General features: G+C 37.5%; 1 protein-coding gene across 2 annotated transcripts in view; it reads left to right on the top strand.

Moving 5' to 3' along the window:
- prkacaa (protein kinase, cAMP-dependent, catalytic, alpha, genome duplicate a) overlaps positions 1-7,722 on the top strand; it is a 26,286-nt gene extending 18,564 nt beyond the window's left edge. For both annotated transcript variants that reach the window (XM_031312536.2, XM_031312534.2), the window contains exons 9-10: positions 3,429-3,593; positions 6,569-7,722. In XM_031312536.2, coding sequence (XP_031168396.1) covers positions 3,429-3,593; positions 6,569-6,694 — 291 coding nt within the window. In that variant the 3' untranslated portion in view covers positions 6,695-7,722. The remainder of the gene's footprint in view (positions 1-3,428; positions 3,594-6,568) is intronic.
- The last annotated feature ends 2,969 nt before the right edge of the window (positions 7,723-10,691 follow it).

Raw genomic sequence — 10,691 nt, 5'->3', positions numbered from 1 at the left:
TTAAAGTGCCCATATTATGAAAAAATCACTTTTTCTGGGATTTGGGGTGTTATTTTGTGTCTCTGGTGCTTCCACTCACATACAAACTTTGAAAAAAAATCCATCCATGCTGTTTAGAGTGAGATACTGTTTCTGAATGTGTCCTGCCTTCAGTCTCTGGGTGAGCTGTTCAAAATCGGCACGGCTTGTGACGTCACAAGCCGAAACGAGCAGGCTAACCGCAACCATTAGCTCGTAGCGTTAGCATGCTAACGCTATGGCTAACGCTAGCATGCTAACGCTAGCATGCTACCTCGTTCTCAATAGCAAAGCACTGCTACAACACACACAAGTTCACCATAATCTACAAAAGAACTACTTACATGTGCGCCCTCATTTAGAAGTCTCCCAGCTAATCCTGCCTTGTAACTGACCGAAGTTGTAGAAACAGCCTTTCTTTTACTGTCTATGGAGCTAGCTAGCTGACATGATCTACATCTGAGCTACTGGGCATGTGCAGTGCAATCAAAGATAGTACAGAAGAAGAAGAAAAGAGGTCTCACTCTGTAGCTAAAACAGAGACCAGCTGAAAAGAGGATCTGCAGCAGTGAGAGAGAGCACTGCAGTACAACACAAATATGGTGTTTTTTGAAAATTAAACTTATTCTGGTACAACCTTAAAATACAATTATGAACCTGAAAATGAGCATAATATGGCTGCTTTAAAGGCTAATTGTCCAACAAAGAAACCTTTGCTTCCTGTATTAGCTGGATTCTCCCTAAGAAAGCACATGTATTTTATTGTAAATAACAGTCTCAAATACCTTAAACCTTCAAATCACTCAGTTTATAGAGTAGTGAGGTGTCTGATTTTATTATGGAACGATTCAGTTTGATTCAATGTTGAAACGATGCGATTTGATGAGATACGATTTAATTAGATAGATACACTTAATATTCGTTTAATGTAAACACATTCATTTCCCATATAAATTAAAATAAGCCAATTCTATAAAAGAAGCATTGCCTACCTTCAAAAAATATATATTTTTGTAAAAGAGACCAGGGAATAGCAAAACTAGGACATGCTACTGTAATAAACTTGATTGAAGGAAAATTGTGGATGGTAGATTATTTCTCTGTGGTAACAATGCTTTTTGGCAATAAATCTTATACCGTTGGAAAGCCTGTTTAGTTCCCTTTCAAATGGTGCCCCATTTGTAAGGAACATGCATTTGTGGGATGAGCAGCAGTGCTGAGTATGTGGGTTGCGCCCATGAAAAATTTGCCAAATCTTCTCTGCCAATGCCAAACAGCTTATTCTGCCATTGACTCGTTTGGTGTTTGGTGGATTGGATGATTGAAGTTTGAAGAAACAAGACATATTGGCAATTGAACAATTTATTAATTTCACAAACAAGAGCCTCAGTAGTGTGTGGAAGAACCATACACAGCCACAGCAGCCTGGCACCTCCTCCTCATACTGGTCACCAGCCTGGTCACACACTGCTGTGGGATGGCATCACATTCTTCAACCAGCAGTCCTGACCTCAACCCCATTGAACGCTTGTGGGATCAGCTTGGGCGTGCTGTTCGTGCCAGAGTGACCAACACAACCACGTTGGCTGACTTGCAACATATGCTGGTTGAAGAATGGGATGCCAGGCTGTTGTGGCTGTGTATGGCTACTGAAGCTCCTGTTTGTGAAATGAATAAATTGTTCAATTGCCAATATGTCTTGTTTCTTCAAACTTCAATCATCCAAACCACCAAACATCAAACGAGTCAATGGCAGAATAACCTGTTTGGCATTGGCAGAGAAGATTTGGCAAAGTTTTCATGGGCGCAACCCACATTCTCAGCGCTGCTGCTCATCCCACAAATGCATGTTCCTTACAAATGGGGCACCATTTGAAAGGGAACTAAACAGGCTTTCCAACGGTATAAGATTTATTGCCAAAAAGCATTGTTACCACAGAGAAATAATCTACCAAACACTAATTTCCTTACTTTTTGTGCAAAGTTTAGTATAACTTGAACTTAATTAGCTAGCCACGTATAACCAAATAACAAACACATCAGCTCAATATTAAATGAAACCACCTCCTTACTGCTGTAATCTTAAAGACAGTAACACAGCCATTGTGGACACCCCAATAATAATCATATACAGTATTGCTTAAGTACACGTGAGCGCAATAATACTGTTGTGAGCATTAGCATGCGGCTAGCTGACTTTTATACTAATGTAACTGAACATCTTAGAACATATGAAACTAATATAAACTTAACACACCCAAATACATATCTATATACTGTATATGTATACCAGTCTACTCACATGTTTATGAACACACACATGGATGGATGACTCGCAGACCGCAGCTTGTACAATTTACGATATCCACAATGTATTCCTCTCACCGCTAACTCCAAAAACCGTATGAAAAAGCGAATTGAACAAATTTCAAAATAAAGGAAATAAATGGTTAAATTAAATTTGACAAAGATAAAATAAATGTGTTATACTAAATAAAAGTGACACAAAATAAATCTAAATCTAAGAATAGGAACATAGCTCAGATAATGCAGTCTAGTAACATTGGTTTCCTACCTTTATCTTCCCCCTTAGAAAGAGAAATTTACATTTTTTATTTTACTTTTGGCTTGTTTGTTGTAAATATGTTTTATTTTTAGAAGATAGAATTTACAAAACATGGTACCATTAAGTTCTATGCATTTCTGATGAAGAATTTTTTTTATTTACAAAGTACCTGGGTGTTTGTCTTGGGGGACATTGGCATAGAAATAACTGCAAACATGTAGCATGTGTCCTGGTGAACTGACAGCACATGTACAGCAGCACAGAATCACATTTGTTTCACAGTTTATTAGGTACATTCACCAACGCCCTTCAGATTTTACATTCCAGCAAGTCATTTGTCATACAATGAATGGTATGAATCAGCCAGATAGCATTCCTCACATCAGTTAGTGTTCATCAGAGCATTGGAGCTAACAAGTGTCCTCGGTGACGTTGAACATGGTATCATAGTTAATGCTAGGTAGGCCCTTTTGAGCATCTCCCAATTGGCTGTCATCTCTGGCTTTTGTGCGTGGTCGTAACTAAACAGTGGTGAGAAAAGCAAACGCTACTAGTGGTAAGCAACCCTGTGGACAAAAATGGCTAACGCATCAGAGGGGTCAAAGGAAAGTGGAGCAGTGCAAAGAAGCAGACATGCCACAACCAGCTAAACCAGATCCAAATTCAACATGAATGGGTATAATGTCATTTAGACCACACCATTCATAGCACAACGCACCACTCATAGGCTTGTACTTCAATTCAGGTGTAGGCCAGAGTCCTGCAGTGTATTTAAAAACAGTAGCATGATGTATAAAACGCTAGGCTTGAGAACACACTCTGACACTGCTTTTACTGTTTGCAGGTTCGCTTTCCCTCCCACTTCAGCTCAGACCTGAAGGATCTGTTGAGAAATTTGCTGCAGGTGGACCTGACCAAGCGCTTTGGCAACCTCAGGAATGGAGTCAACGATATCAAGGGCCACAAGTGGTTTGCCACCACTGATTGGATCGCCATCTACCAGAGGAAGGTGAGAGGGCCAGCCTTTGTACAGTAGTAATGTGTACAAACGGAGCCCACCTCCCATTTTGAAATCGGAAGAGCAGAAGAAAAGTGGTGCTGACAAAGGAAGATGGCTTTAATGAGCATTTGGTCAGTGGAAGTGTCTTTAGTCTACATCTGCGGCTACGGTTAATTTCACACCATCTGTGCTTCCACTGCACAGGCAATATTACATTGGAGACTAATGGGAAAATGTCTGAAACACACAAAACAAGTGTTCCAGTTTTTTTTTTTTCTTAACATAAAAGCTGGTGGATTCAGTAGGCTTACAGCAGCACTGCAGCATACCAGAAGTGGAACCAAGTCTTTCTCCATTTGACATTACAATATGTATACAGACAGAACCACATTTTTTGGTCCACATAAACTTAGGTTTATTTGTATGAAGTCTCAATCATAGTTTTCAAAGGGCTTCACAAATGTAACATATTAAAAAAGGAACATGTTGAAATGCCCCCTTACTGACCTTGGACTCAGCAGGAAAAGCTGGGAAAATGCTGCACAGAGAGGGATCCCCCTATCAGGGCAGTCAGGCATGTAATGAGTGCTGACAGTGTGCAAACATTAAATGTTGATAACAACACAGACTATAAACAATACACAGAATAAACACTATGAGAACATGTGATTTAAAACTTTTTTTTTTTTTTGTCTTGATTTATTTTAGCAGGAAAAAAAACTCTTAAGTATTACTTTCTGTGCCTGCACATAATACAAATAAATCCAGCAAGTTCATTTTTTTTTCATACATTTGAAATTCATTCTGGGAAATCTAGGAAACTACTAGCTGACTTAGGGAAAGCAAATGACAACACATGATGGGTGGAAATCACCAGAGGCCCCACGATACAATTTTATCAGAATACTTATGCCACGGTACGACATTATTGCCATTTTAAACACATTGCGATATTCTGCAATATTTTATTTTTTTATTTATTTTGGTAATGCAACTCCATACACATATATACATGGTACAAATGTAATACATGTATCTCACATTTGAAAATACAAACAATAGAAATAAAATAATAATGAAATAAAATAAAACAAATAAAAGGCAGCCAAAAAAGAAACCCGCGCAGCATCCTCGTACCCATTACATACACACTGTTACCCACAAATATAAACACACATGAGGGGCATGAGGGACCTATCGCCTAACAGGCATAATTGTGGGGATTCCGGCAGGGGTTGTCTGAGCCACCCTTCAAACTTTTTTTAACACTGCCTTCCATAAGGGCCTTACTGTGGGACAATCTCATAAGGCGACAAAATACTCGCTTGCTAGTGAAGGTTTTATTTTGAAAACACGGGCTGGAAATATATGTTTTCATTCTCATTGGCTTGTATGTGGGAGTGGATGAAGGGAAAAAAGTCTCAAACACCGCGGATGTAGGAGCCTGATGGGGGACGTGACACCCTAACCCTAACCCTGGACACTTACAAAAAAGTACCCACCTCTTTCTTACATTTCCAGCATTTATTGTCCTGGGTTAAGCCCATTTTAGACAACTTGTTAGGTGTAAAATAGTATCTATGCACAATTTTATAATGGATTTATTTCTTTATTTTCTAATTTATTTCTGGCAAGCCTTGTAGCCCTTCCCACATTTGAGATAATGTCCTTCCATAAGCCTTCATCAATATCCTTACCAAAATATTTTTGCCATATTAGTCTCAAGCCTTCACATAGTTTGCTTTGGGTGCCTGACATTTTGTAATAAAATACTGATGCTTGGATAATTTAGGAACTCCTGAACCACATTTTTCTCTCCTTCTTCCCTTCTCAGTCCAAAAACAGATCCCATGCTACTTCTCAACTGCAAATATCTCAAAAATCACCTTTGTCAGTTAAATTAAATTGTTCTTTAAAGTCCTCAAATGACATAAATGAGTGTTCTCTGTACAGATCTTTAACAACACATATCCCCTTTGCCAACCATGTTTGCCACAAAAATACTTTTTTCCCAATACAGATCGAGGGATTATTCCATACTGAGGAATAGTTTTGTTTTATATTGTGAAATCCGCAAAATTTTATGTGCCCATGCCCACTGAGAATGTTTCAGGATGAGGTTACCCCCCCACTGTCTGGGTTTCTGTATTCTTCTGTGACAATAGTTCCACAACACCAGATGGGTGTGCAAGCACCTCTTCCATCTTTACCCACCCAGGAGGAGTCACAGTTTCCCCAATGTCTTGCTAATTTATTAATCTCAAATGCTATGTTATACAATTCCACATTTGGGACTGCTAATCCACCACTATCTCGTGAGGCAAATAGTTTCTTTATACTAATCCTGGGCTTTTTTTCCATTCCATAGAAACTCTTTAATCAAATTATTATATTGCTTGAAGTATTCTGCAATATATTGAAATGTATTACCTTTTTTCCAACTTCAAATCATGTCCCTAAAGGAAATCTTTGTCATTTGTTTTCATCTTGTTTCATCATCTGTTTTATCTAAAAAGATACATTTCTCACTAGAAAAAGAAAACTCAACCGCACCATCTAGTGGACTGAAAAAGCAATTGATTTTATTATTCTAGTACCGAAAATGTAAATTCTAATTTGTAATTTATATAACAAAAAATCAATACCTGGAGTCTGGGTATTGTTACAGTATTGCTACAGAAAATACTATACTATATAATAATACTATGACCCCCCCATCCCAACAAAATGACAAAATGAGTCCTGCAATGTGTCTTCCAAGGATGTTTTCTTGATTGCATAATGCATTTTACTCCCATTTTAATCAGTTTTTAAGTTACTATGTGCAACTATAAATGAATATCAATCTGTTTTTAATTGTCTCTTCATCTCCTGAGACCTATTCCAATGTCATCCAGTAGTTTATTGTCCCTGCTATGGCTGTGGTTCTCTCTATTAGACAACACTGCATCATTCTGATGATTTGATTCTCCTCTGTGTTCCAGGTGGAAGCTCCCTTTATTCCCAAGTGCAAAGGCCCTGGTGACACAAGCAACTTTGACGACTACGAGGAAGAGGAAATCAGAGTCTCCTTCACAGAGAAGTGTGCAAAGGAGTTTTCTGAGTTCTAGATTCCAACCATGAGTAGTAGTAGAGAGAGAGAGAGAGAGAGAGAGAGACAGGGATTTAGAAAGTAAAAGGGGGTCGGAAGGAAGGAAGCGCTAGGTTGGACTGCTAACTTGCTTATTTGTAATGACGACAACAATGTAAAACCCCTCCAATGGAAAGGTAGGCAAAGTGAAGAAAGATCCAACAGAACCAGCAGTGTTGCCTTTTCTGATTGTTTCTCAACTGTTACCTATTCATTTTATTTATCCCTCTTGTGTTTGTGACAGGGGCTCGAGGAGATCAGGCATAGGTTGTGGCTGTCCAGCTATACTTGTATCTTTCTAATGGTGTAATGACATGTTTTTAGTCAGCAGGTTGAGGCATTGATTTTCTGTTAAGGTACTGAATCTGCTAGGCTCCCTTTTTGAATGGGCCCTCTCTACAAGCTTCTCAAAGAGTGATTGTTGTATCTTGTCACCCTGGTTCCCCCTCCATCTCTCCATCCTGAATCTGTCCAAGCAATACCAAGTCCAACAGATGTGCCTATCATAATGCCAACTGGTTGGAAAACTGTGTCGAAAGCATTGGTGCAGAGCTTTGGCTAAGGTGGCATCAACCCTTTGTGTCCGTTTGGTTTAAAGCTTGAAACTGCACCTACCTTTTGTCTGCTAAATGTGGCATGATTATTGGGTAGATGATGCACTCACTGCTTGCAGTTGAAGCAGTGGTGACCTCTTTGATCAGAGTAAAAATAATTTATCACAGTAAACTTCATCTAGGTCTTACTCCTTTTGGGGACCTGTGAGAAATGGTAATCATGGGGTTTGCATTTAAGTCTGTCTTTCTCTTAGCTGAATTTATTAGAGCATTTTAAGAATCCTATTGGTGATCATGTTGTCCTTTTATGTCAATCTCTGTGCTTGTGTGTTATTTAGTGCTCAAGGGTGGGTTAAAAAGCTGTGGTTTCTCAGCAACTAACATTGTGGTCACACTCCTGACTATTGTTTATTTAATTCATAGTACATTTATACATGTATATTGAGATAGGAAATATATATATATATATATATATATATATATATATATATATATATATATATATATATATATATATATATATATATATATATATAGAGAGAGAACATGAAATATCCATCTTTTTCAACATTGTCTCATAGCTGTGAAACTGAAATTAAGATTTCATAAATAAACAAATATAAATTCTGCCAAATTTGCAAATTGAGAACATTGCAAAGTTTTCTGTATGTAACTATGACGGTGGTGGATTTTAATACGCAAAAAAAGTAGCAAAACGTTTCAACAAAATGTGCATGTTATTTTTGTACAATATCACTTTTAAAGAAAGATGGCAGAGCATTATGCTTTATTTGTGCTGAGGTACATAAAATTGTGGATAACATGCTTAACTATTAAAATGGACTCTCGGCTGCTCTATTTTGAAGATGGAACAAGACTCAGTTCAATGTGTCCGAAAGTTCTTCTGGGCTTTGTTCATTATTCAGTTGTAGGGCAAAAGTTTGCTGATAATTGTCACTGAACTTATGCTTCTCCTTGATAATTGTTTTTTTTTTCCTTCCCCTTTTCTCTTGTATATACAGTACATGTAACCCCTTCAGATAGATTTGCAGTCCAACTAAATTTTTGGGACTGTTGAGATTGGAGTTTTCTTTCCGTTTTCCAGCTTTCTATGTAACAAATTAAACTAAGGAAGCTATCCTAAAGCTGTCCCCTTTTGCAAAGTTTATTTCTGTGGATGCAAGACAATCGCAGACCAAATCTTACTGCTGGTTTGTTGACTGAACACTTGGTTTGTTGAAGGATGTTCACTTTCGCCCCCCTCCATAGGCCCTAGGTGCTAGACTTTGTCCATCTCACTGAAAAGCTTCTGTGAATTGTTAGATGTGCATCAATTTGTCATAAAGTCTTGTAACATGACATTTTTGAGAATGTTTTTCAACTCTTAATGATTTCTGTAGGCTTGAGTAATTATTTCCGCAGTCTCTTAAGGTAATTGAGATCAAACAGGATACCTTTTTGAATGTCTTGAATTGTCTGATGGAGATGGTTCAATACTGTTTGGAAACATGATGTGTATTTTTTAATAATACATGTTTCTCTGGTGAGCTTGGTTTTTCTTGCATGTGGTAAATTAACCCAACGTCAGGACGTCTCCTGGACCTGAAACTTGTTGAGAAATCATTGTTTCCACAGCCGACAGTCTCCTACGCTGTTTAATCTTTTGATTTGTTTAAGCATCACATTGAACAATGCAGTGGATCACCAACCAACTTGTCCAGTCTTTTGCAAATACTGAAGCACATGCCACGTCCTTTCAAGTCTCCTATTTAATTGATTTGTGCTAATTATTTGAAAGACATTATGTAATCCTTTGAAGAGAGCACATGTAATATCTTTGGTATTTATGTTCTGACAAGTGACTAAATCAGAGTTGGTGGGTGGAAGGCAAGGCCATTTGATCCACTTCAGACACTGAGGCCATCACAATGCTTTAAAAAAAAATAATAATGGTTGTCTCCCATACAAAACGTATTGTCAATTGTCTTTAATTCTCTTCTATCAGCTAAACACTATCAACTGCTCTGTGCTAATTTTGAGTTTTTCTCCTGTTTGCCTTCTATTTTCATCAAGTTTCCACACACTTCATTCAAACATAACACTTTTTACATCTGAGATGTTTTGCGTTCATATTTTCTAGTTGTATTTTCAAAAAAAAGAAGCAAAAAAAGCAAAAACAGATCATTAATCCTTCCTCATGACCTGGGTACAGTGATTGTGTAGTCTATTGTACCTTTTGGGAAACAATACTGTATATCCTTGCCTTTGACAGTCTTAACTATCTTACCCTCTGGAGAACTTGACAGATACCCTTAGAACACAATGAGTATGTTAAAAAAATATACATAAAGTAATATTTTGCAAAATGTATCATTCCAATAAACTTTTACTTGTTAAGACTACTATGTCTGGGTTATGTGTAAGCTCTCTTCACCATGCACAATGTCACACTGAATTAGGCTAGTCACATTAAAAAAAAAAAATCTCAAGGAAGGTATACACAGCTTCAGGCTGCTCATGGCTGGATCAGAGGAGCATACTTGTTGGTAGGTGAGGGGACAAATTCTGTATAACTGTCCTGTCTGTTATTGTGAATGTTTTAAGAGGCTGGCAGGTGTGATTGAATAATGCAATGTTGTGTTCATCCTGTCACAGTAACGGGATCAATTACCAGCCAGCTTTCAGCAGCCCTCTCTAAATGTATTCCCACCCTCAGTGCACTCTGTTGTAGGATTATCTATTGCATCAGTTATGTGAAGGGCCCAGAGAGCCTTCCAACTGATTGGAAAGCAATTAAGATGCAGTAAAAGACCTCATAATTTGCCAATCCATCAACTAATGGAAAGCCATTAAAGAATGAAAAGTTATGAAAGTAATTGATATTTGGACAATAATGACACATTGAAAGGGCTACAAATGAGTAAGTCAATCCATAATAGATGTAATGAAATGTAGATCTACATAATTAAAATACAATAATTAGGACAAATACTTAACACGTCATTTTTATACTACATAAATATGTTTATAAACAATTGAAAGGTGCCGATTTATCATTTTATGAATTTCTTATCCGGTCATTGTTCATTTAACACGGACAATGGGCAGTCAACTGTCCCAGAGTTAGCTAGATAGCTAAATTCCATCAGTAAATTCCAATAGAGACCTACAGTGTTTACAAATATTAAGGTAATAAAACCGTTAACAGCATCATAAACTAATTTTCATACAGAATAGCTGTAGTAATAGTGTCCATGTGCCTGGGAGACAGACTGTTCCAATGTAGGGTTTTGGATTACCTTTTTGTTAACTATTGGGAAGGGGTGATTGTGTTTTCAATTACAATTTTTAAAAAGTTTAAATCAATCACTTTTTATTGGATTCAATAAAGCAGTATTTTTGTATACTGATTTGTTAACGTGT

The sequence above is a fragment of the Sander lucioperca genome, chromosome 21, assembly GCF_008315115.2.
Source record: "Sander lucioperca isolate FBNREF2018 chromosome 21, SLUC_FBN_1.2, whole genome shotgun sequence".
Classification (NCBI taxonomy): Eukaryota; Metazoa; Chordata; class Actinopteri; order Perciformes; family Percidae; genus Sander; species Sander lucioperca.
The sequence above is the reverse complement of the archived record's forward strand: the minus strand, read 5'-3'. Positions and strand labels throughout refer to the sequence as shown.